Raw genomic sequence first — 27,901 nt, 5'->3', positions numbered from 1 at the left:
TAGCTCAGTGGCTAGATAACTGGACTTAGAGATGGGAGGTCTTGGGTTCAAATTTGATGTGATCTACGGACATATAGATCTCACTGTTGGCAGAGAGACATGGAATATAGATATATGACAATCTCATGTAGGAGACTGTATAACAAATTGCTGAGAGGTGATTAGGAAATGCCTCTTATAATTGAAAATGTTGAGCGGTAAATGGAGAGATGGATTTCTCATTTTTGCACTCATCAGCACTCCCTCCTGATCTTGGCATAAAGTATGAAGCTAAATAATGCTCTTCTAATGGATGGAGTCAAAGGAGGGAAATGTTTATGTGTTTGTGTGTGTATACACAGACATGTATATATGTTATATGTATTGTAGCTTTTTGGAGATCATTGTCTCCCATTCTTGTTATGACACTGATTTATTGGGCCTGAGAAAGCTTCCATAAAAGGGGCAACATGTGGGTTCAGCTTCATTACCAAATTCCAGACTAGCTTTGCCTATAAATGTCTTGATCAATTCAATCCAATTCAGTTCCACAAATATTCAAATGTAGCCTACTCTGTTGATGTACTGGATAAGGTAGAAGCTAGAGATACAAAGGTGAGATTGCACCAACAAGACCTCACCCTTAAAGAGCTCATGATCTAGTTAGGGTTGAATGGACACAGAGGCGGATGCTAAACGTAGTCTCTAAACAATTGGGGCAGCGAGGTGGTACAGTCTGGGGCCTGGAGTCATCTTTCGGTGCTCAATATGGTCTCAGACACTTACTAGCTGAATGAATCTGGGCAAGTCAGTGGATAGAATGTGGAACCTGGCTTCATCTTCCTGAATTTCATTCTGGCCTCAGACACTTGTTAGCAGTGTGATCCTAGGCAACTCATTTAATCCCTTTGCTGCAATTTCCTCATCTATAAAATAAGCTGAAGAAGGAAATGGCAAGACACTGTGGTATCTTTGCCAAGAAAACCCCAGATGAGGTCATGAAGAATCAGACACTGAAATGACTCAACAATAACTAATGTTCTAGATACAATGTTGTATCCCAGGGATTCAAATATAGGCAAGGAAGACATCCCCTGTTTTCAAGGAACTTATGTTCTATAGAAGGAAGATAGTACTTAAAGGGGAACTAGAAAAGGGCACGAGAAAGACAGGGATGCTTGCATTGGCATACATGAAGGTTGCTGGACAGTTTTGTGGCAAACAAGGTGCAAAGTGATTAATGGGGGGCATTGAGGGAGGAGTATAGGTAGCATGGAGATGGCTGTCTTTTGAGAATTTAGTATAGAGGGTGTTCTATGAACTCTTTCAATGTCTATTTTGTCCTCTTGTTCAAGACCATCAGGGCAGTTTTCTTGGATAATTTCTTGTAGTACGATGTCAAGATTTCTGTTTGTTTCTGGATTTCAGGTAGACCAATGATTCTCAAGTTGTCTCTTTGAGACTGGTTTTCATGATTTATCATCTTGTCAGTGAGATGTTTTATGTTTTCTTCTATTTTGTCAGTCTTTTGACTTTGCTTTATTAATTCTTGCTGTTTTGTGAGAACATTGGCTTCCAATTGCCCAATTCTGGTCTTTAAAGACTGGTTTTCTGCTATAATCTTTTGATTTTCCTTTTTGTTTTGGTCTATCCTGCTTTTCATGACTTCCAGCTGTTTAATTTTGGTCTCTAATTGGGAGTTTCTGTCCTTTAAACTGTTATTTTCTTTTTGAACCCTTTCCCATTTTTCTTGCCAAAATTCTTCCATCTTTTTCACAAGCTCCACTTAAAAATTTTTTTAATTAAATTTTTTTTTTGTTACAATAATCACTTCATTTCCCTTCCCTTCACCCACCCTTCCCACAGCTGAGCACAATTTCATTGGGTATTATTTGTGCCCTTGATCAGAACCTATTTCCATGTTGTTGTTTGCACTAAGATGTTTATTTAGAATCTACATCCTCAACCATATCCCTTCGATCCATGTATTCAAGCAGTTGTTTTTCTTCAGTGTTTTTATTCCCACAGTGTTTCCTATGAATGTGGATAGTGGCTTTTCTTATAGATTCCTCCAGATTGTTCAGGGAAATTGCATTGCCACTAGTGGAGAAGTCCATTGCATTTGATTGTACCACAGTGTATCAGTCTCTGTGTACAATGTTTTTCTGGTTCTGCTCCTCTCACTCTCCATCAATTCCTGGAGGTTGTTCCAGTTCCCATGGAATTCTTCCACTTTATTATTCCTTTGAGCACAATAGTATTCCATCACCAACATATACCAAAATTTGTTCAGCCATTCCCCAATTGAAGGGCATCCCCTCATTTTCCAATTTTTTGCCACCACAAAGAATGCAGCTATGGATATTTTTGTACATGTCTTTTTCCTTATTATCTTTTTGGGGTACAAACCCAGTAGTGCTATGACTGGATCAAAGGGCAGACAGTCTTTTAGTGCCCTTTGGGCATAGTTTCAAATTGTCCTCCAGAATGGTTGGATTAACTCACAACTCCACCAGCAATGCATTAATGTCCCAACTTTGCCACACCCCCTCTAGCATTCATTACTTTCCTTTGCTGTCATGCTAGCCAATCTGCTGTGTGTGAGGTGATACCTCAGAATTGTTTTGATTTATATTTCTCTGATTATAAGAGATTTAGAACAGTTTTCAGGTGTTTATTAGTAGTTTTGATTTCATTAACTGAAAATTGCCTATTCATGTCCCTTGCCCATTTTTCAATTGGAGAATGGCTTGATTTTTTTGTACAATTGGTTTAGTTAGCTCTCTATATATTTGAGTAATTAGACCTTTGTCAGAGGTTTTTGTAATGAAGATTGTTTCCCAACTTGTTGCTTCCCTTCTAATTTTGGATGCATTGTTTTGTTTGTACAAAAACTTTTTAATTTGATGTAATCAAAATTATTGATTTTACATTTTGTGATTTTTTTCTAGCTCTTGCTTGGTTTTAAATATTCCTTAAGAGCTAATGGTCAATTTCTATTTTGGGGGGAAGGTTTGGATGCATTTATTTGTATGTCCTCTTCTGCCATTTCCTCTGTAGTCTGAATTTTTCCACCATAAATATTATCCAGGGTCAATGCCTTCTTCTTGCTCTTTTTGGTGTTGGGAAGTTGTTTTTTCCTGGGCATTGTTTGCCATCACTATGCTGGTTTTTCCTTCCTTTCCAGTCAGAAGTTTGAGTGAGGAGGGCTGTGTAAGGAGCTAAGGAGTATGGTTTTTGCCTGAGGCCACCTCTCCAGTCTCTGCAGCTTCTACTGTTTGCTGCCCTTCTCTGAGCTATCTCCATGCATGTCCAAGGTCTGAGCTCTTCAACCTGCTGGGGCCTCAGGTCTAGCTGCTCTCAGGGGTAGATCTCTGGTGGTCTTAGTCAGCTGCCAAGGTGCCCCTCACTTGCTCTAGAGGTGCCCCTCACTTATTCATTGATTCTAGTGAACTGGGTCTGACTCTAGCACACTGGCTTTGTGTGTGTGTGTGTGTGTGTGTAGGGGGGAGGGTTGATCAGCTCGAATTTTGGTGGAAGCTACTTCACTCCCTTATAGTGTGGAAATGCCCAAATCCCATATACCTTCAATGGTTTGCCCTACTGTGGAGTCCCTTTGTTCATATGAATTTGTTTTTTTTGGCCTTTTGAGGTAGTGTATATTGGTAGGAGATGAGGAGAGGTAGAGTCCTGTGTCTATACTGCTGCCATGTTTACACAGAAATCCATGGAGATGGTTAAGAAGTGGTATGGAGAGGAAGCAGCTGGGTGGCTCAGTGAGTTGAAAGCCAGGCCTAGAGATGGGAGGTCCTGGGTTGAAATCTGGGACATTTCCCAGTTGTGTGACCTTGGCCAAGTCACTTAATCCCCTTTCTGCATTCTTTACTACTCTTCTGCCTTAGAACCAATATATAGTTTTGCTTCTAAGACAGAAGGTAAGGGTTTAAAAAAAAGTGGCATGGATAAGGTAAAAGATTTTCAATGGAGGGGGGAATGAGGCTTGTAGGGGAGGAGTCCAATGTTGGGATGAGATGAAAATGATGACTAGAAAAGAAATGGCAGGGAAGGAATATTGTATGTAAAGAAGCTCACTCTAGTGGGTTTATTTCTGGTATATCCCTCTAGATTTAGTTGTCACTGTAGTCAAGATTACGTAGAGGCTAAGGGTTCAAGCAAATTATAATTAATCCTCCCAATATTCTTTCCTGAGGGAGTAAGAGTCAATTACTTTTTTTCTAGGTTTTTGGATATTAGAATTAGAAGAGATAGGGAAGGTAGATGGCTCAGTGGAGAGAGAGCCAGGTATGGAGTCCAGAGGACCTGGGTTTAGATCTAGACTCAGATTCTTCCTAGCTCTATGACCCTGGGCAAGTAGCTTAACTCCAAATGTTGAGCCCTTGCTGCTCATCTGACTTGGAACTAATACTTAGTATTGATTCTAAGTCAGAAGGTAAGCTTTAAAAGAAGGGACCTTAGATGTTAACTAATCCACCACGCCCCTTATTTTCTATTTAAAACTGAAAACCATTGAAGTAACTTGTTTAAAGTCATATAGATAGACCCAAAGGTCACAGAGCCAAACTGGCTCCAGATTCACTCTTTGGCCCCAGTATTTTGTTCTGATATCTTCTCTGAATAGGACTTGTGATTAGACTGCTTTAGGGATGGAGTTGCATAGAAATATTCACCCTCCTTCATCTATATGTCCCTTGTCCAGTGATCTCTGTTGGAAAAGTCATATTAAATAGTTTAATTACCCTAGGTTGGACATTATTATGATTTTCTCATTTATACCTTCATTTAGCCGGACAAGTCAGTATAGAGTCTTAATCTATATTTGCCCAAATGGGCTGCAATGTATATCTAACTTGTTTTCAGCTTGGTTAATTTTCTTTTCTCTCTCTCTCTCTCTCTCTCTCTCTCTCTCTCTCTCTCTCTCTCTCTCTCTCTCTCTCTCTCTCTCTCTCTCTCTCTCTCTCTGTCTCTCTGTCTCTGTCTGTCTCTGTCTGTCTCTCTCTCTCTCTCTGTCTGTCTCTCTCTCTCTCTCTCTCTCTCTCTCTCTCTCTCTCTCTCTCTCTCTCTCTCTCTCTCCCTCTTCCCCCCCCCCCCCATTTAGAAAGTGCAGCCACAGCTGTTGTCAAGATGTTTTCAAAATACTTTCTTGAATGTGAATGTCCTAATACACTTCTAGTCAATGACTCTTTTCCTTTACCATCACTTCTAGCACCCTTACCGGCCCCCATCACAAATGCTTCTTTCTTTGCTTCATATGAGTCATTGATTTATGCAATCAGTAATAAAAAAGTGAAGAATCATTGACGAAGGAGGACCTAAGAAGGCATAAGTCCATTTCATGTTGCCATTTTGGACTAGCAGAGAATATCCGTTTAGTGGAAAGAGGATTGAACTCAGAGTCAGAGGATCAGGGTTCTAATCCTGGGTCTACTCTTTTTTATCTCAGTGATCTTTGACTTGTTACTTTACCAGCACTTGACCTCACTTTCCTTCTTTATAAAATAGAGTTGAAGGGGAGGCTAGGTAGAACACTGGTTAGAGCAGCATACCTGGAGTTGGGAGTACATGGGGTTCAGCTATGGCCTCATATACTTCCTAACTGTGCAACTCTGGGCAAGTCACTTAACCCTGATTGCCTATCGTTGCCACACTTCTGTCTTGGAATTGATACCAAGACAGAAAGTTAGAGTTATTAAGAACAGACGAACAACCAAAACCAAGAGAGTTGACTAGACCAGATGATCTATACAGTTCCATCTACTTGGATTCCACAATCCACTTTCTAAATGAACAAAATATTTTGATCCCAGGCTTTTGGAAAAGCAGCCCCCTCCTGATATGATCATGTTGAAGTTAGGGTCTTGTCTAAAGAATTTGACAGCTCAGGGACTCCATGATGAGGGAACAAGTTTTATTATAAGACAATTTAGCAAGAGTGCAATTATAGAGAATTAGCTAGTGGGGAGTATAAGTCGGGAAGGAAGGTAGGAAGGTAAGTAAGGTAGGGAGGTTGTAATTGCTTTTCAGGAATGCTTTTTATGTTGATTAGTAATGAGGAAGGGGTCACTTGTTTGGCTGATGTCACTGTACCACGGTCCACTTTGGTCTGCATGACTTTAGTCATGATTCACTGTGCTTGCCCACTGGAGGCAGGGAGAGTAAACCAAATTGTACCTGGGCTGCTAGTGACATGTTAAAACCCTTGGTCAAATTTTGCTCTTTTTCACAGGCTCTGAGGAAAGCAATGATTGTGGAAATTGACCATTATTTGAACCTAGCCCTGTGTAACTGGAAGGAGTTAGGTTATGTGATGTAAGGAGTTTTCTCATAATTGTAAATCTAAGCAACCCATATGTCTTATCCAAAAGGTGGCCCCATACTAATCAACTAGTTATTGCTTCCATACTTTTCTGATTGTTCACAGCTACTTGGCAGAATTTGTTGGGACACTTCAGCCCACATTATTCCTAGTTGAATCCTTCAGTAGGGACAGAATCTGTCTGGTTCTGGTCTGTAGAGGCAGATATTTTGCAATTGACTCAGTATAGATTTCATGAATGACTCCCTAGAGAGCCTAGAGGGTGGATGCTGATAGACATTAACTCTGCATCTGATCAGAAGAATCAAGGAAGGCTTCAAGGAGGAGGAGGAGGTATTTCTTCTGACCTCTATGTAGGAAGGATAAGGTTTAGATAATCCTGCTAATTGTATCTCCCCCCAGGCATCCCAAACCCTTAATATAGAAAAGCTGTTTGTTTCTCCTTCTACATAAGATGTTTAGAACTTAGTGTTAAACAAAGCTTTTGTGAGGGAAAAGCAAATTTAATATTTTATTTCGTTTTCCTTTACAAAAAATTTTGGTAGTTTTTGTGTTGGTTTAATGAAAAAAAAAAAGGGTTTTTAGGGTACCACAGTCTTCTCTTTTTTCAGACTTAAAGCCTATCTTTCTCTTTTGACCCAACAATTCTACCCATATTCCTCAAGTTCATAAGTTCATTCCATTGAAGTTCATATTGGATTTGAGGAAAACAGCTGGATTTAAAGAGTCAAATTCCCTGTTCACCAAAGATCTCTTTAAAGGGGGCAGATGCCTTGTGGTTTTCACACTGTAGATTTGGGAAGCCTCAATAGAGGCCATTTTATTGACTAGTAATAGTACCCTGGACTTCCTTTTTCTTCTTATTTTTTTTTTTTTGGACGATGGAACTGACAATGGGGTATGATTCTGATTCGGGTTAATTTCAGTCTGTGCCCATCATGACAGAGGAGTACATTGTCCATTCCATCCTTGGCTGTGGCCATTTTCATCTCCTCAGAGCATTCCATGACCTGATTAATCAATATGTCCTAAGGTCCTGTTTTTTATCTTGTCTTGGCCTTGAAGGGGACTTAAGGGAAGATGCTTCCAGATTCTTCCCTCTTGAATTGGTCTTCGACACACCTGCCATATGGATGCTCCTAAACCCATGTCTTACTATGTTAGTCCACTACTTAAAGTTTTTCAGTGGTTCCCTTTTGCCTCTAGAAACAGAATCCTCTTCTTGGCATTAAAAACCCTTTAAAATTTGGTCACATTTACCCTTCCATTCAAAGTGGTCTGATAGCTGTTTTCCATACATGATATATCATCTCCTATCTCATATGCACATGGCCCCATGTTTGAAATGCCACTCACTTCATACTTCTATGCATAAACTTTCTCAGTTCCTTCAAGGCACAACCTTTATTTTATCTCATCTACCTGAGTCTCTTGGAGCCCTTCCTCCTTTTCAGAATACTTTGTATAAATTTTGTCTATAAACAGGCATAGAAACATTGTATATCCATAGTAGAACATTCATTCTTTGAGGCATCTTTGTATCATTGCTAGCATAACAACACCTTGTATATATATGTTATCGTTCAGTTGTTTTTAGTTGTATCTGATTCCTTGTGACCCCAGTTGGAGTTTTCTTAGCCAAGATACTGGAGTAGTTTATGATTTCCTTTCCAGATCATTTTATAAAGGTGGAAACTGAGGTGTATAGTTAAGTGACTTGTTAACGGTAATCATCTGAGGTCAGATTTGCCCTCAGCAAGAAGAGTCTTCCTAATTCTCAGCACTATCCTCTGTGCCCTGGTATACATAAGGAGGGGCTTAATACGTAGTTGTTGAATTGAATTGAAAAAAGAGACTACATATCTCCTTCCCTTCAGGAGCCTAATAGGCTAGTTGAGCAATCAAGGCTAATGCACATGAAATAATTAGAGAACAAGCAAGACTGAATGTAATCCAGTAATGTATGATATCTGATACAGCCTAATTGCTATAGGGATTCAGAAAAGAGAGGTAGAGGGATCAATGTAGACTGGAATAATGAAGGATGAGTAGGACATCAAGGCAAATTTAGATTTAGTAAGAAAAAACTTCTTAATGATTCCAGCTTTACAAAAATGGGATAGATTGCCTACAGGAATTACTGAGTTTCCTTTCCCTGGAAGTCTCTGAGCAATAAAGCTAGATGAAAGTTGGGTATGTTAGAGAAACAGAACTTTTTAGGATATGGAGTGGACTACATAGCTGCTAGGATTCCTTCCAACTCAGAAATCCTCTGATTCTGGGATATAGAGAAGGGCCTCTAGAGTTGGAGGATCAACATCACATGTCTCAGTGTTTCTAGAAGCATCCTTGGTGCATCATGCACCAACCTTAAAGCTCACTGACCCTTGTCTTCTTTAAAACAATGTCCCTCATAGAAGTTGAGTCGGAACTTTGGAAAACAAGTGAAATATTCTCTTTGGAGCAGCAGGAGATTTCTCATTTTGTGGGTTCCAGCCATGTCTCACTCATGCCATGCTTATTCCCGCCTCCATGTATGCTTTTTTCCAGCTAGAATTCCATTTCCTTTTTCTTCTGCCTCCTAGAATCTCCATGAAATTTCCCATTTCTCCTTCAACCAACAGTGAAATGTCCATTCCTCCTCCCCCCCCCAAGTAACTGTCATACTTTCTGTCTTAGAATAGTATCAAATTCTAGGGCAGATAAGCTAAGGGTTAGGAAATGGGGTATAAGTGACTTGCCCATGGGCAGATTTCAACCCAGGTCCTCCTGACTCCAGGTATGGCACTCTATCCACTGTGCTATCTAACTGCTGCAATAGTGGAATTTTCTTGAGTGTGGGGTATATGCCTTATTCTATATCCTAAAGCCCTTGACACAGATTTGGGCACACAGAAAATCCTTGATGGTCCTGAGAGAGGCATCATAATATGGCAGGAAGTTCATTGGATGTGGAGTGAGAACAATATGAACTCTAATCCATCCTCTTATACCGACTAGCTCTGGGGATCAGAACCAAGAAACTTAGTAACCTCACAATGCCTTAATTTCCTCACCTGTTAAATAGAAATTATGCTATATAAAATGCTTGCTTTTCAGTGCTGTTCAAACTCAAATAACATATTATATGAAAGTGCTTTGCAAGCCATCAAGGTCCATGTAAATGCCTTTTATTACAATTTCTCTGAGCTTAAATGGTTGGTGATATCAAATAACTATTAAAAGCTCATTAATAGAGTCCTCACTCTTTTCTTAATTGCAGATTGACCTGGAACCAGAAGGAAGAGTGTATGTGATCATCGATCTCTCTGGGTCATCAGGTGAAGGTAAGAGATCTTGGCATTTTATTTGCTCTGCTTTTGACTTGGTGTGTCTCAAAGGTGCAAGGTTTTGTCCTCAACCTTTCTAGGACCTGATACAGCAATATTTAATGCTACTGAGCTGATGTGTTAAAAAAATGATGTATTCAAATGCTAAGATCTGTATACCAGAAGGTAAAAGTTATCTCTCTTCTATCTCTGAGAATAGGCATTATTGTGATCTAGTAATCTACCAAGAGAAACTCATGGAAATAGCAGCAACTCTGGTATTGCTTTATAAGACTGACTTATATAAAATGGCCATTTCTTAGTGTTTATACTCATAGTTTTTGTGTTTGGAGCATCTGCGTATTCAGAAGTGAAATGACTAAGCCATCAACATCTTAGCTACATCCTTGTATCTGTATCTACATTTCTGTAGAAGCATTCCTTATGGAGCAAATGAACTGACCTCATCTTATACGTGACCTTATGGTTTGTAGAGAAAAGTCCCAGTTACTCATGGAAAATGAGCCATTTTCCTGGCTCCAGGTTTCTTTATTCTCCCTCTTTTCCATTCCCAATTTCCTGGGTCTCTTCGGTATTTATTTGCTCTTTAACACTTGAAGTTTTATATTGGAAGAGAGAATAAAATCAAGGAAATGATGTCAAACAAAGACAGACACCTTTGCTCTAGATAAGCATGTCTGACCAGAAGGTTCTTTGGAAGAGTAAATTGGGCTATAGACTGTTTAGGGATTAAGATTATTTGGGCTGTCTTTTCCTCTTCTTCCTGAAGACCAGGGATAGGAGGTATTGGTTGCATTGTCACAAAGAAAAAGCCAAGTGTCAGTGAATTACTTTTAATTGTTAAAGAATTGGGCTGATACCGAAATGGGAAAGTCCCAGAAGACTCAGCACCCTTCTTCAAAGTCAATTTTGATAGAGTGTTTGAGGCCAGGCTGTGATAACTAAATTCATAGACATAGATTACGACACTCACATAATCTCCATCTCTGAGAGACAGAGAGATGGGGGGTTGGGGTGGGGGGAGAGAGAGAAAGAGAGAGAGAGAGAGAAAGAGAGAGAGAGAGAGAGAGAGAGAGAGAGAGAGAGAGGAGAGAGAGAGAGAGAGAGAGAGAGAGAGAGAGAGGAGAGAGAGAGAGAGAGAGAGAGAGAGGGAGAGAGGGAGGGAGGGAGGGAGGGAGAGAGAAAGTAGAAGTGCAAGAAGGAAGGAGGAAAGAAACAAACATTTATTAATTATTTCCTTTGACCCAATCTCAGTGAAAGACAGTCTCTACAGAGACAACTAAGTAGTAACAGTAACAGGAGATAACATTCCAGACCTTGAGTCAGGAGGACCTGAGTTCAAATCTGCCCTCAGATACTTCCTAGCTATTTGAGCCTGGGCAAGTCACTTAACCTTGATTGGTACCGAGAAAGAAGATAAGGATTAAGAAAGGAAGAAAAGAAAGAAGAAAGAATTAAAAGAAAACAGTTTCTACTCCAAAGGAACTTATATTCAAATGAGAACATTATAAAAAGGAAGTTGAAAAATGATGGTGGTTGGGGAGCTGGGATGATGAAAATGCCCAGAGCAGTTTGAAGTCCAAAAATCAGGAATAGGTCTGAGAGGGGAATAAAAGCCATCTTGGGCCCATCCACAAAACTGAGGCCTCAGGAACTCACTAATGGGAAAAGTCGTATCTTACTGAACGATATTCCAGGTTGAGAAGGCCACAGAAATGGTTGAATGTTCTGGGTAAGGAGACTTGCTGAGAGAAGGTTCTGGGAGAAGTGCTGGGAGAAGTTTCAGAATGAGACAGCAGCAGAGACGTGGTTTTGAATTCTGTAAGTCAAGAGCAGAGTTGCAAGGGGAATGAGAGTGAAAGGATTATGGAAGCATCCTACCTTAGTGGGGCAGTATTCTAGCTTGGGCCTCAGAACACTTAGGATCCAGTTCTGGCTCTGTTACTAAGTCATTGTGTAAGTCTAACCCTTTTGCATCTTGGAGAATCAGTTTCCTCATGTATAAGAAAAAAAAAAAGAAATGAAATGACTTGCTCAGTCACGTAGGTAGTAAGTATCAGAGACTGAATTTGAATCATGGTCTTCCGGCTCCTATACCCATCTAGTACACTTCTCTGCCCCTCTGTTAAATAAGGAGAAATGGCAGAGGGGGACTAAATGATTCTAAGGTTCTCAACAAGCTTTGAAATCCTACTATTCTATGTCAATAGTTGTAAGGGGAAGGAAAGAAAACAGACTGAAGTTTCCCAAAGGAATCTGGACAAATGATGCCACTTGCAATGGTGTCTACTGATTTTCCTTTGCCTAATTAATCACATAATTTTCAACATGTGTTGTATTAATTCAGAGTAATTCAGTGACTGCAGGGGATGACGGTGGGGCAGGTGAGGAATCATTATAGAATTAATCACATTTTTAACACATCTCCATTATTTAGGATGGATTGTAAACTTTAACATTCTTACCTGATTCAGTTATTTGTATTTTTTACTCTTTGCTGAAGTTGGCCTTGCTGACTTAACTTATATATATATATATATATATATATATATATATATATATATATATATATATATATATATATATATATATATATATATATATATATATAATACACACACACACAACACACACACACACATTATATATATATATATATATATATATATATATATATATACATCCTTTCCTTCCCTCTTAGAATTAATAATAAGTACTGTTTCCACACAGAATAGGGGTACTGACTAGACAATGGAGGTCAAGTAATTTGTTTAGGGCCACACTGCGAGGAAGTGTCTGAGCCACATTTGAACCCAGAACCTCTCTTCTCCAGCTCGGGGCTCTATCTAAGTGACAGACATGTTGCAGCTTCTGTTAGCTGGAGGATGTTTCCACTTAGGGTCTTAATGGATTGATATATGACAATTGTACTCTATCCATTAAGCCACCTAGCCTCCCCTACCTTCTATATTATTCCATAATAAGAATTTTGTTGTAATTGATTCCCAAAAACTGAGTGCAGCTGATCAGGGTTCTGTGCACCCCCATTTCCCCATACCCCCATCACTTTAAGTCAACTAAAGTTTCCTATATGATGTCTGAACTTAGACTCTAGCAAAATATCAGACATGTAAAATTAATCACTCTTTCCCTGTGTAAGCTGCAGTCAAGTAGATAATTACATATACATTTTCTGTGCCGTGAAACTGTGCTAGTATAGTTGGCTGTATATTTACTCTGGGAACCTGAAAAATCAAATAGAATGGCAGAGTTTTAAATTTTGCGTAAAGCAATGAATGGCTAGATCTACTTGACCAATAGGGAAAACATATTTGTTCATAACTGTAGGGAAAAGACAGGCAGATGAATGAATAAATAAATAAATTACCAACAATTGATTTCATTCCTGCTCCTACTCCCCATTGCCATATAAATGGCCAAGACAATTTTTATTTGGCTCAGTTCTTTGTGAATTTTTATCTCTTCCATCTTATGAAAATATGTTTGCCCTGGACATGCTGACAGATGCTAGAATCAGCAAAGAGCCAGCAGGTGTCACTTTCCAGAAAAGAAAACTTTCAGCATACGGTGGTGGGTGGGAGGGTGAGGGTGTGTGTGTGTGGGGGGGGGGTTGGGAACAGAAGGGGGGAGGGCAGGCTGCTATTTCCAAAATCCCAGTCTAGATCAAGATCCTAGCAATGGGCAGGAGAGAGAACTTTGTCTTTTTTTTTTTTAAACTTAGCATCCAGTCTCCTTATTTTCTGTTTGTTTTTCCATATCCATTCCACTTGATCAGGAACTTCTAGGCCCTGTGTGCCCACTATGGGATTTGTTTGCAAAAGGACAGCAAGACCAAGCTGAGAGCCAGTAACATTTGGGGGTGGAGTGGGTATAATTACTGATCTATAAACGGACTTAGATTTAAACACAGGGTAAAAACAGATAAAACCTTTTTTTACCTTTATCTTTTATCTAACTGTGGACAAATGTCTTAGATGACTGAATGAGATAGGTTCTTATATGCCAGAAAAGGAGTCATTGTGTTGTGGTGGAAAAAGCAGAGACTGTGGAAGCAGAGGAGGACCCAAGTTCAAATCCCACCTTGGAGATGTGAGCAAATCCTACCTGTGGGACTTTTAGGCAAGTCTCTTTACCAATTAGGTCCTTGATTTCTTCATCTGTAAAAGGACAGGGCTGTGCCAGATGATCTTTGACTGTGTGACTATAGGCAAGTCAATTAACATCCTTGGGCTTTGATTTCCCTGTCTGTAAAGTGAGGGGGTTGGACCAGATGGCCTTTGAGATCTTTTCTGGATATCTATATCTGATCTATATCTTTATCTATATTTGTACCTATATCCTTATGAATACTTAATTTATATCCATATGTATCTATATCCATATCTATGTCTAATATCTATCTGTATCCATATCTGTCTAATCTATATCCATATATATAGCTAATCTATATCCATATATATCTATCCATAACTATAATCTATATCTATCAATATCTATATCTGTATCCATATCTATGTCAATATCCATATATCTATAGATATATCTATATGTCTACTGCTATAGGTATATACACACATGCCTGCATGCATACCTGTAGAAAATCCAAGTGTACATCACACAATGAGAGACCCCAATGAGCCCACTCTGTGCAAAGAGGGACCGCGCTATGGGCTGAGTTCTGCTCTCTTCCTAGCTCTTTTGTTCTGTCATCATTTCATAGTTAACTCAAGTCAACACTGCTAGCTTAACAAATGGCCATGGAATAGAAAAGCTCCAGCTATATTCCCAAACAACAGGGCGTATATAAATATGCAGTTGTTTGGCAGAATGTATTCAACTGAAGGTGTGTACATAATACCTCTCTCTCTTTTCTACTGTGCTCAGAACAGTTTTTTTTTCTTTTAATTTGTTGCAAAGCCTGGGTGTCTTCAGTCCTCTAAAGCTGAAGGGAATGTTATTTTTAGCAGTCTAAGACAATTGTGAGAGGCAGCTTAGTAGAATACCTGACAGCTGGACCTAGAGTCAGAAATCTTGGGTTCAAATGCTGTCTCTGCCCTTTACCAGCGAGGATCTCTGGCTAAATGTGGAGCAGAAGCAAATCCTTTAGGTTCCCTGAGCCTCAGGCAATGCTCTTATACATGGCAATTAAATTACAGACATGTTGCAGCTTCTGTTAGCTGGAGGATGTTTCCACTTAGGGTCTTAATGGATTGATATATGACAATTGTACTTATAGAGGTTGTGTATCTTGGATGATTTTTTAGAAAATTATGTTGTTAATTCCTTTACCATTCTTTTTGTTGAGCTCAATAAAGAGCTCCTATTATGGCTAAGTCTGCATTTTAGGTGCTGGACAACAAGGATAAAGGAGATTATTAAAATCTGCTAGGGGAGATAAGTTATATGTACCCATGACTATAAAACAAGACAGACTATGTTGAGTTCATGAAAGAATGGAAGAATGGCATCCATGGTGTTATGAGCTTTCGTAGAGCAGAGAAATTTTGCCCATAGGTGGAGGAATTATGGAAAGTTTCATGGAAGAAGTAAGATTTTCATTCAGCATCATTCAACAAGTATTTGTTACTCTGGTAGGGGACAGAGGAGTTACAAATATTGGGTCCTTGCCCTTAGGTACCTTAAAATTTTGAGGTCAGATATGATTTTAAACCATTAGCTCCCAGTCAATAGATACCAGATAAGACAGTACACTGGAAAAAATAGCACAGATGAATGCAGAGATAAGTGTCTAAGAGGATTTTCAGGCAGCTAGGTGGAGCACTGGGCCTAGGGGTAGGAAGACCTGAATTCAGATTTGTTGTCAGATATTTATGACCCTGGACACTTAATATGTTTGCCCCAGTTTTCTTGTCTATAAAAAGGGAATAATAATAGTATCTACCTCCCAACAACACTCTTGGGAAAGGCTTAAAACTCCAAAGGGTTATTTTAAGGATCAAATAAGAGAATTGTAAAGTGTTTAGCATAATGCTTGGCATATTATAATTGCTATATAAATGTGAGCTTTTATTATTATCATTATTTTCTGTGAGATCAGATGAGAGTGAAATCAGTTCCATCTTTGGGAGCAGGCTATCAGGGAAGGCATTACAAAATAAAAAGGTGAGAGATAAAAATAAGATGGCTAATAAAAGTTTTCATACAATCCTTTTTTTCAGGATAACATGATATAATAGGAATCTTTCAAAGTTTGTCTCAACTATAGTAGGAAAAATTATCAGCAAATCCATCAGTAGGTTTTTTACATATAGTATCTAAACTTATTAATTGTCTAAATGATATCATTTTAATTTGTTCTCTTTTGAACAGAAAATAGTATGAAAATATTTAGTGAGTTTAGTGAATAAGGGTCCCTGGTACAAAAGAGAAAATTTGTAGATTGCAAACATTATTTTCTAGGAGCCTCTAATTGTTCCACAAATTGTTACTGAGCCTAGGGCTTCAGTTAACTTTGGCAATAGTAGAGCCGACAGAAACACTATTCATAAGTGTGCCAATTTTCCTTCTTTGGTCATAAACTAGTATTTAGTTTATAATTATGGCATTTTCATCTATTACACAGTAATCATTAAGATATAACATGGATGATTTTCTTTGTTTTTGTTAAAGGTACCGTTCGTTATCTTCTCAATCACTCTTTCATCTCCCTAACCAAATAGGAATAGGAATATTGGAGATGATGACTTCCATTTTGGACATGTTCAATTTTCAATGCCAATGGAAATCTAAATGGAATTGTCATATAGGCAGTTAGTTGGCAGTATGGAAATGGATGGAGCTCAATTAAAGAAACTAAGAATTAAGTGCCTTGTCCAATATCATATGGTTGACAGTCAATTATTCCTTCTTGCTATGGACATTAATTAGCCTTTGTTCTCCTGTGACATGATATGCCTTTCATATCATTCTTTCTAATACCATGATCATGTTGTTTTCTGGGGATATATTCCTCTGAGTCAGGACGCAGGGCTCTTAGCTTCCAGCTCCTTGCTGTTTCCATTAGCCTATGCTGTTAATAATTAGTAATGCAATAATTAGGAATTTTTGTAAATATTACACAACTTTATTTTTGTAGATCTCTTATCTTTGAGAACCCAAAGAATTTTTACGGCTAAGAAAGAAATTTAAGTTTTACACATTTTTAGCCCTTAATTCTGGCATAGGAAGCAAAAATACCCCAAATGGTGACCTGAAGGCTCTTAAGTAATTATCAGATAAACTTCAGATACTCTATCTCTCTGCTTGTGGAGGACCCTTGGTTTCCCTTGATTGAAGCTGGGTAGTTTCCATTCCTTCTTTTCTTTCCTGTGTGGCCATGGAAGGAAAATGTTCCCATTAGGTTTGAATTGTTGAGGTGTTGTGCTTTGAGATGAGCCTTCCCTTCTCCTTCCAGACAGTAATTTCTTTGGCTCTCTGGCAAGAGGGGAGTGGTCCATTTCAGTGTCTTCTCCACACCTAGATAGGTCAGGCACTTCTCTGAATATTATGGATACTAGAGTCAACTCCTGTGAGATACCATTTCTTCCTACTGTGTTCCCTTCCTTCCTCAACACAAATGCATTCTTTAAGGGTGATGGGGCTCCAGCCCTAAGGAGCATACTGCATTCTGAAGCTGAAATCCAGGAGGAGGTATTCTCTGTATTGTTCCTGTGCCTCAATGAGTGACAAGGGCAAAATTGGATAACATCTTATTTGTTCTGGGGTTCGGTTTTGAGGCTTTAGCTTTCATGAAGCCTTTCTTCCCATCTGATTTTAAACTATTGGCTCCAAGTTAATAGATACTAGACAATTAAAAAGAAGTACAGTCTAATGGGGATAATGGGAAGACTGAGATAAGCACCAGCCTGACTGGGTTTGAGTCCTGACTATACAACCTGCATGCTCTGACCTTGTCCACTAAATTCACGTGTCCATGTTGTTTCCCCTGACAGAATGTAAGATTTGCAAAGGCAAGGATAATTTTGTTTTGTCTTTGCCTCCTTTGTGCTTAGCACAGTGCCTGGCACAATGTAGGTACTTAGTAAATGATAGTTTCCTTCCTTCCCTCCTTCCTTCTCTCCTTTCTTCCTTACCCCCTCCCTCCCTCTTTTCCTGTTTTTCCTCCCTTCCTTCCTTCCTTCCTTCCTTCCTTCCTTCCTTCCTTCTTCCTTCCTTCCTTCCTTCCTTCCTTCCTTCCTTCCTTCCTTCCTTCCTTCCTTCCTTCCTTCCTTCCTTCCTTCCTTCCTTCCTTCCTTCCTTCCTTCCTTCCTTCCTTCCTTCCTTCCTCCCTCCCTCCTTCCCTTCCTTCCTTCCTTCCTTCCTTCCTTCCTTCCTTCCTTCCTTCCTTCCTTCCTTCCTTCCTTCCTTCCTTCCTTCCTTCCTTCCTTCCTTCCTTCCTTCCTTCCTTCCTTCCTTCCTTCCTTCCTTCCTTCCTTCCTCCCTTCCTCCCTTCCTTCCTTCCTCCCTTCCTCCCTTCCTCCCTTCCTCCCTTCCTCCCTCCCTCCCTCCCTTCCTTCCTTCCTTCCTTCCTTCCTTCCTTCCTTCCTTCCTTCCTTCCTTCCTTCCTTCCTTCCTTCCTTCTTCCCTTCCTCCCTTCCTTCCTTCCTCCCTCCCTCCCTCCCTCCCTCGCTCCTTCCCTCCCTCCCTCACTTCCTCCCTCCCTCCCTCTTTGTATATTTGAGAGGCAGCAAGTATAGTGACCTAGTCTTGGAGTTAGGACAGGACATTAGGACAGTTGAGGCCAGGACTTGCCTCTGACAAACACTGACTCTTTAATCCTGGGCAAATCAGTGAACAGTTCACTAGCCCCAATGATAAATTGCTGGGCAGATGCTGATCTTAAAAATGATGATCCAAAGTTGCTGCCAAAAGCTTTGAGAGTCCAGAAGAGGGAAGAGGTCAGCCCCTGCTCTAGGGAACAAGGAAGGTGGCATTCTTGAAGGAAGCTGGATATTGGAAGTTTCCTTTGCAATTGATGAGGTGGGATGACCACTTTAGGGCGAGCCTAATCTGTTCCAGGTCTTGGAGAATGCTGGCTGCTTCTCATGACCATGGTCAAGGAGAGGAGCACTTGGTTAGCAAGTTTCAGCTCTGTCTTTTACTCTGATGGGATGAGGTTCCAGGAGAGACCAGATGTGTGAGATCTGCATAAAGGCATCTAAGAAACAAAAGCATGTTGTGAACAAACAGCCTCAAGCCTCTGTCAAGGCATTTCCAATGTCTCAGAGATGCATGGCTACAAATACACTTTGAGAAATAAGTCAAGAACTACTCATTTCCTTCCAAATGGCCTCTGGATACAGAGCAGTTCCTTTTAAATGAATCATCCATGCTTAACAGCACCGACTGCCAACCATTAGCCAGTGAATAAGAGAAATGACTCCTCAGATTTTGGAAAGTAAAGTGATTTATGATCATTACCAAAGTCTGTTTTTCTTGGGCATTAAGGCAGAATGTTTGAGGGGGCCATCAATAAGCAAGGAGAACTTGGGAGTAGCTTCAAAATACTTCATTTTATTAAAAAATAAACACCTTTACCTTCTATCAGTATTAATTCTAAGAATCCAAGGTTCTTTAGCAAAGCCCAGGAAATTGAGGTTAAGTGACTTGTCCAAGATCACACAGCTAGGAAGTGTCTGAGGCCAGATTTGAATCTAGGTCCTCTTAACTCCAAGCTTGGCACTCTATCCACTGTGTTACCTATCTGCCTCTTAAAGTACTTCATTTTAGAAACATGGCAAAAGCATTGCTAGCTTTTTTTTTTTTTAAAACATAGAAATGACAAGTGCTGAGAAGCTATTGTGAAACTTGAACTAGAGCATTCTGAATACTTGGGTTCTATTCCAGATTCTTATATTTTCATCAGGCTACATGACCTTGGGCAAGTCAATTCCTCTTTCCAATCATCAATTTCCTTCAATCCTAACATAAGAATCAGCATATATAGTAACATTATAGCATAAATATATATTTTTTTAATGATGAGAGTAGCAATTCTAGACATGTGATTTGTTTAGTTTAGGAATCTCCTGGTGTGAAAATCCTCTGGACTTGTCTGTGATTTTAAGAAGGCTGCCCAGGGCATTAAAAATGTAAGTGCTGCATATGCCTGGTATGTGCCAGAGGTAGGATTTGAACTGATGTCTTCCTTACTTCTAGGTCAGCTTTCTAGTCTCTATTCTAGGCTGTCTGGTGCAAATAATGTCTAGAAGTGAAAAGTCTCTCACAGTATCTACTTATATAAAATAGATGTTATATAATATAATATAAAATACATATTACATGTGTTATTGTTTATTAAGTAAAATTCTCATATGTATTTATATATATATATATAAACTATATACATACACACACAAATTTCATATATATACACTACATTATACAAGGGAAGAGTTTTATATGTACCTATAAAACCTAATAACCTAATTATATATTTATATATGGACACACACATATATAACCTCTCCCTCTGTCCCCATCTATACTTCTTCACAACTGGTCTATCAGGTAATAACAAAGTAATTGGTGATGGAATCAATCCTTTAAGGCACACATTTTATGCTAGGTTTACATTTGACAAGTCATCTGTGCCCTATTGCATCTGAGGTCTCTGTTTCTCTGGGCTACATCCAGCTCTGTCTTTTATAGACGAGGGCTGCCCGAAACTCTTATCTTCAGCTTAGCACAGACTGGGTCTTAGTCAACTATAATTGAATCTTTTACTGCTGTTGGTGTCCACGTGGGCCAGCTTCAAAGAAAAAGAGCATTTCCATTCATCTGATGTGATTTAGAGGGCTGTCTTTCAGGACCAATTACTTGGTTCTTTTATCCAGTTGAAGCTGGCCATTGCTGACAGTCATATTGATTCTTCTTATTAACCCAGCTTTGTTGAAACATTCACATTTTCAGAATCAAGTATATTCACTGTCTTTAAGTGAGAGCCATTAACACTCTGCCTTTAATCTCCTTTCTCAATTTGATAAACCTCTGTGATGTGTATGTGTTGAAGACAAGATCAGATGTCTCTTGAAAACATCTTATTTTGTATTGTTTTCTTACTATGGCATGTTACTTTGATATTTTGATTGGATTGGGATCTCAGAGATCTCTTTGCCTGCAGGACACAGGGAAGAGTTGTATAAGATAAAGAGGTCCAGATGAGTTACAATCCACATCATTTGTAGGGATGCTCCTGCCAAGGTTATCTCATCTCTATCCAGGGATGTGGAATGCAACCCAGCTATGCCTTTCCATCCTTGGCCAACTCTTCTCCATGTCTTTCTACCTGTTATTCAAAGGTGAATCCTATGTGACATGCTGGAGGCTTTTTTTCTAGTCTGTAGATAAAATGAGATAATATTTGTAAAGCATTTAGTACAGTTCATGGCACATAATAGGTGCTTAATAAATGCTTATTTTTTCTCTCCTTTCCTCTCTATTTATGTTGTATGGCTACTTAAATAATATATAAACCATCTTACTTATAGAAATCCCTTACTTATGCCACTTGATGAGTTTACCTTCTTTCCAGTTCAATTCTTTGATGAAATATTTTATATAATTCTTTGTTGGTAATATGGCACGGTTCATATTCACTCATCTTGCATGAGCCTCTTTCTAGCCCCGTAGGTGATGCTTGACATTAATCATCAGATTCAGTGCTATTTCTTGACCATACTGCTTAATTGAGCAATAAATGTTTGTTGAGATCCTGCTGGTGCCATTCTTGCATTCTGAGATACCATGCCTGTTATTGTTGTTATTCAGTCATTTCAGTCATGTACAACTCTTCAGGATCCAATTTGGGATTTTCCTTTTCTAGTGCTTTTTACAGATAAGGAAAGTGAAATAAATAGGATTAAGTGACCTGCCCAAGGTAACACAGCTAGAAAGTGTCTGAAGCCAGATTTGAACCCAGGAGCTCCCCTCTCTAGGCCTCACTTTCAATCCACTGAGCCACCTTGCTGCCTTCCTAAACTTCCTCTAATAGGAGGTACAGAGTACATTTTTTTCTGAATTTAGTGAAAAAAACCTTCTTGGGTGATCTGAAACAAATACAAGCTAATTTTTAGGGCTATAGAATCCCCAGGTTATAGAGAATAGCATGAAGTGAAGTGAGTCTTTTCCATCACAATCTTCAATGTCAATCTCCCCCCTGTTCTTTTCTGTTCAGTTCAGTACACATTCAAGCAGACAGTTAAGAAGCATTACTGAAACCTTACTATATGCTAGGCATTGTGCTAAGTACTGTTTAAATGTCTGTTGTGTTGTCCATTTTCAGGGATATGGAAGAATTTTTAAAATAATTTTATTCAAAGACATTTTACCAATTACTTGTAATAATGATTTTCAACATACATTTTCTGAAATGATACGATCCAAGTTGTCTCCCTCTCTCTCTTCCCCCCTCACTCTCAGAAAGGGTAAGCAATTTGATCTGGATTATTCATTTGATATCATGCAAAATATACTTCCATATTGTTCATTGTTGTAAGAGAATATTTATATAAAACCGAAAACCCCAAAATAAAACAGTAACTAACTAATGTGAAAGATAGTGTGCTTTGATCTGCATCTGACTCCAACAGTTCTTTCTCTGGAGGTGAATAGAATTCTTTGCCATAAGTCCTTCAGGATTTTTCAGATCATTGGATTGCTGAGTGTAGCTAAGTCTTTTACAGTTGATAATTGTACAATATTGCTGTTATTGTGTACAATGTTCTCCTGGTTCTGCTTATTTTTTCCTGCATCAGTTCATATGGATTTTTCCAGTCTTTTCTGAAATCATCCTGTTCATCATCTCTTATGGCAGGATAGTATTCCATCACCCACATATGCCACAATTGTTCCTCCATTCCCCAACTGATAGACATCTCCTCAATTTGCAATTCTTTGCCACCACAACAAGAGCTGTTCGTTCCCCTTTGTTTATGATCTATTTGGTATACAGACCCAGTAGTAGTATTACAGGATCAAAGGAAATGCACAATTTTATAGCCCTTGGGTCATAATTTCAAAATCCCTGCAAAATGGTTGCAGTCAGTTTACAACTCCACCAACAATTTGATATGAAGGAATTAATAAGAGAAACTAATATTCCAAATCCTGTTACACTCATCTCCTTTTACACCTGCCCCCCCTATATTATCTCACACTATAATGTCCTTCTTTACTTAAGGACATTATATACTATGGTAGAACAAAGGAGAGAGAGGTACAGATTATGAGAAGGAGAAATTCTCCAGAGATGTGGACAGACTGGTTGCAATTGAATCCCTTCATCAGATGGGAAGCAGATGGTGAGTGGACTCAAGACACTCTATAAATCATGGGGTCCCCCACCTTCAATCAAAGGGCTCACAATGTAGTCATGGAGATGAGATGAGCGCTCATGAAGCGACAACAATGTACAGTCAAGGGCAGAATTTTGCATTGTGAAATAAAAGTGGTGAAGACTCTGAAGGGGAGGGAGAACAGTGTGTATTGGAGTGTTTGAGGCTGCTTCAAAAAAGGGAGGGGGGAGAGAGAGAGAGAGAGAGAGAGAGAGAGAGAAAGAGAGAGAGAGAGAGAGAGAGAGAGAGAGAGAGAGAGAGAGAGAGAGAGAGAGAGAGAGAGAGAGAGAGAGAGAGAGAGAGAGAGAGAGAGGAGAGAGATCTTTAGAACCAAGAGCATTGTGGCAAGGTAGGTGGCTCAGTGAAGAATCAAGCCTAGAAATGGGAAGCCTGGGTTCAAATCTGGCCTCAGATACTAACCACTTCTTGAACCTGGGTAAATTACTTAACTCTAGTTGTCTAGCCCTTTATTTATGCCTGAGAACCAATATTTAGTATCAATTTTAATACAGAAAGTAAGAATTTTAAAAGAAGAATAGGAGGAGGAGGAGGAAGGAAATGGTACAACTCAAATGAAGCTTAGGGAAGAAGTTGGAAACTACAATAGATCCTAGTAAACTGGGACATCTAAAGAATACACATTTGCTCAATTAGGATAGAACTACTCACTGGCCTTCAGTGTCTTACTGGTAAGGCTTGCTTTAACAAAAAAGATGAGAAAAATTAAATTTAGAAAATATATGAACTCTAGGTTTGTTCTTTATATTTTAAAAGGATTCTTTGTGTTAAGTAGCCAAGTTCTACTAGTGTTGTTCTATCCATCAACCAATTAGCAGTTATTAAAACTTATTATGTGGGCAAGCATTATGCTAAGCTCTCAGGATATAAAGAAAAACAAAAATGAGCAAAAATAATCCATGCCTTTAAGGAGCTCACATTCCAGTGTGGAAATCTATATATGAATGTGAACACAGAAGATTCATTTCTCACTCATTCCTCATATCTAGTCTTTCACTAAGTATTGTCATTTCTCTTGTCAAACACATCTCTCACATAAGGCCTTATCTCAAGTAAACTAGTTTAGCCCTTATTACGTCTTGCCTGGTCTATTACTGGAGCTTTCTAATTGATAGTCTTCCTCAAACATCTTCCTGCCCCAATTCAATTCTTCACACAGCTAACAAAGTAATTTCCCTAAAGCTCAGGTCTGACCATGTCATCCCCCTGATGAGAAACTGCAGGGGATCCTTATTACCTTCTGGATCAAATATAAATTTCTCTGTACGTTTAAAGTTGGCTCTTTATAACTTGGTCCCTTCCTACCTTTCCCATCTTTCTTTATTCTCCTTCATCGCTCTTTATGATCCAGTTCTACTGACCTACTTACTGTTCCTCAGATTAAAAGCTCCATCTCATTTCCCCATTTTTCACTGGCTAGCACCCGTTCCTGGAAGGTTCTTTCTCCTCATCTCTCTTTCTGAGGTTGCTTGACTACTTTTTCAGTGCTCAGATCCAATGATAGGGACTTACAAGTGTAGATACAGTGTAGATGAAATAAATAACAATTCAGTTTTGAAGACTTCCTACCAGTATGTTGGGCTATTCCAGCTGTCTACACAAGCTGCACTGAAATAGTGATCTCTGCAGTTCCCTAACAGCTCACTGACCAGTTAAAAGTCAAAAAATTGAAATGACATACAAAAAGTCTCCGTGCTTAAGATGGTGCCTCATTAAGCTTGATATCCTTGTATTAAGTTCCTTTTCTTAATATTTATGAAGATGGATTGACTGGTTGGTTGCTGGTTTTATGATCAAACCTAAGACCCTGACTATATATATATATATATATATATGGAGTGTCTAAAATGACTGGAAAAGAAAAGATAGCTGAGACCAGAATGTGTGACTAAAATATGGCCACATCTAATGTGATGCTACCTCACTGACTACTTACCGGGTGCATACCCAAGGATGTGTGTGTATGTGGTGTGGTGGGCATCTAATCTTTAGAAATAAAATTTTATTTTAAGAGCACTGAAGGAATTTACTGCTTAAATGCAGCATGGTTTCTTGATATTTAAATAAGCTTTTTAGGGAAACATTTTTTATGAGTTTATTATTAATAATACTAACCTATTTTAATCTAGCTTTAAATTATGGCTCTGCTGTTTGCTGTTGTTTGACCTTGGGCAAGTGATCCTCTGAACCTTAATTTTCCTCTCTTTAAAATGAGAAAATTGGATTACATGCTCCCTAAGGTTTTGTGTGCCTCCCCCTTTTGTGATGAGATTTTATGATCTTATTTTTTCTATGTTTAGGTTTTCAGGTGTCAGATTTTCTTAAAAGGAAGTGAAAATGCCCATGTGGAGAAACCTGTAGCAGCTTCAAAATTCTCCAATACATTATTATTGAAAAGGGGAAGAGCTTGGCCCTTCACTATATTTAAGGGACACACAGAACCAAGAGATTCCTTTCAGATTTTAGGAATATGGGGGTCTATTGATTACAGAATTGGAGAGCCCTTTTTAAGAAGATGGCTGGCTTTCCTATTTTTTTTTTTACTTTATAAATTTTTTCAATTGCATGTAGAAACAATTCTTGATAATCACTTTCTTTTTTTTAAATTGAAAACAAATATTTAATTAATTAATTTAGAATATTTTTCCATGGTTCCATGATTCATGTTTTTTTCCTCCCCCTCCCCCACTGTAGCCAATGAGCAATTCCACTGGGTTTTACATATGCCATTGATTTAAGACCTGTTTCCATATTATTAATATTTACACTAATGTGATCATTTATAGAATCTACATCCCCAATCATATCCCCATTGGCCCATGTGATCAAGCAGTTCCACAGTCATTTTCTGATGATTTAGATTCTCTCCCTCCATATGATAAATAGTCTGATGATATGGGCTATACCAGTGCTTTCATGCAGTACATATTTCCATATTGCTTATGTCTTGATAGAAATTAGAACTCACATATCACAGTTTCCTTTCCTTTCCTTTCCTATCCTTTTCTTTTTTCTTTTCTTTTCTTTTTTTAAACCCTTACCTTCTGTCTTAGAATCAATACTGTGAATTGCTTCTAAGGCAGAAGAACAGTAAGGGCTAGGCAATGGGAGTTAAGTGACTTGCCCAGGGTCACACAGCTATGAAGTATCTGAGGCCAGATTTGGACCTAGAATCTCCCATCTCTAGGCCTGGCTCTCAATTCACTGAGTAACCCAGATGCCCCCAGGTAGTATTTTTCATCATGAGCTTTGTAGATATATTGAAAACTTGCTTTGCTGATAAAACTACTTTAATCCTTACATTTGATCATATAATATTTCTTATTTTATACAGTGTTTTCTTCTTCCTTCACTTTGCATCAATTCATATGACTATCTAGGTTTTTCTGAACTCATTGTGTCAATTATGTCTTATGGTGCAATAGTATTCCATTACAACCCTATACCACAACTTGTTCTGTCATTCTCCAGTTAATGAACATCCCCATAGTTTCCAATTCTTTGCCACTACAAAAAGAGCTGCTACAAATATTTTGGTACAGGTAAGTCCTTTTCCTTTAACTCTGATCTCTTTGGGATACAGATTCAATAGTAGTATTGCTGGGTCAAAGAGTATGTGTAGTGTTATGGCCCTTTGGGTATACTTCCATACTATTCTCTAAATCACTAGTGATTAGAGAAATGCAAATGAAAACAGTTCTGAGATACCATGTCACACTTATCAGACTGGCTAACATGATCAAAAAGGAAAATGATACCTATTGGAAGGAATGTGGGAACACTCATACACTGTTGGTGGGACTGTTCTATTCTCCTCTTCATCTTAGGTATCTTATGTGTAAAATATCAAATGGAGCTCAGTGATTTCTAAGGTTGTTTCCAGCTCTGACCATTGGAAATGTAAGTTTGAAACTCAAGGAAGCGATCAAGACTTATATGTTTATTATATATATATATATATATATATATATATATATATATATATATATATATATATGTTTGAGAGTTGATCAAATAGAGATAATGATTTGAAGCCATGAGAGTAGATGACATTGCTGAGGGAGAGAAAACAAATATGAAGAGGGGAGTATCTTGAGGATGCTTATACTCAGGCCAGAAGGATGACATTGAATCAGTGAACAAATAAGCAGTAAGCCAGGAGAAAGCAGTGTCATGGAAGTCTAAGATGGAGAGAGTCTAAGAGGGGAATGGTCAATTCAATTCAATTCAATAAATATTTATTAAATATCTACCAGAGATCAGGTGCTTCACTAGGAAGGTTGAATGCACTGTATCCTGTGCCTGCAAAAATGTGGGTTTCAAGACTGTGAATTGCCAAAACTGTAAAGATAATTTTTAGTGTCTTGATTTTATATTAAAAATAAGTGGTCGTCATGGGAAAATTCCCAAATATGAAAATACCCAAATCAGCTGGGTTTTATGGAGATTTTAATTAATACAAATGAAGGAATTAAGGAAAGGGAGAGAGAGAATAGAGAGTAAATAGTATGAAGGGTCTTGAGCCTTAAGAGATATTAGTCAGTCTTTAATCACTCACTACAAGATGTCTCAAGCAAAACTCCAGTCCTTCACTGAAATCCTCAACTCCTGAACTCCAGCTACTCCAACTAGTCCGAACTCCAACTAGTCCGAACTCTCTTAAGTTCAGAGAGCCAGCTCCTTTTAAAGAGAAATTTCTTTTATGCCACCTCCCCTAAATTTTCACATCTCCCAATTACAGTAGACGTTTTCCCCAGGACTGACCATTCTTAGTTCACATCTTCTTTTGTTCTCACCTTCTCTGGGTAGACTAAAACTTCACACCTCTTTTGTTAAGCTTGCCTTTTGTCAGTTGCTTGACCTTTTAGTGATTAATTTAATCTTTA

At 38.7% G+C, this 27,901-nt stretch overlaps 1 protein-coding gene across 1 annotated transcript in view; it reads left to right on the top strand.

Annotated features, from left to right (window-relative positions):
* PRKCE (protein kinase C epsilon) overlaps positions 1–27,901 on the top strand; it is a 693,187-nt gene that overhangs the window by 245,434 nt on the left and 419,852 nt on the right. Inside the window, 1 exon segment of the mRNA XM_016423091.2 lies at positions 9,576–9,639. Coding sequence (XP_016278577.1) covers positions 9,576–9,639 — 64 coding nt within the window.

The sequence above is a fragment of the Monodelphis domestica genome, chromosome 1, assembly GCF_027887165.1.
Source record: "Monodelphis domestica isolate mMonDom1 chromosome 1, mMonDom1.pri, whole genome shotgun sequence".
Taxonomy (NCBI): Eukaryota; Metazoa; Chordata; class Mammalia; order Didelphimorphia; family Didelphidae; genus Monodelphis; species Monodelphis domestica.
Note: the sequence above shows the minus strand (reverse complement) of the source record. Positions and strands in the feature narration are given on the sequence as shown.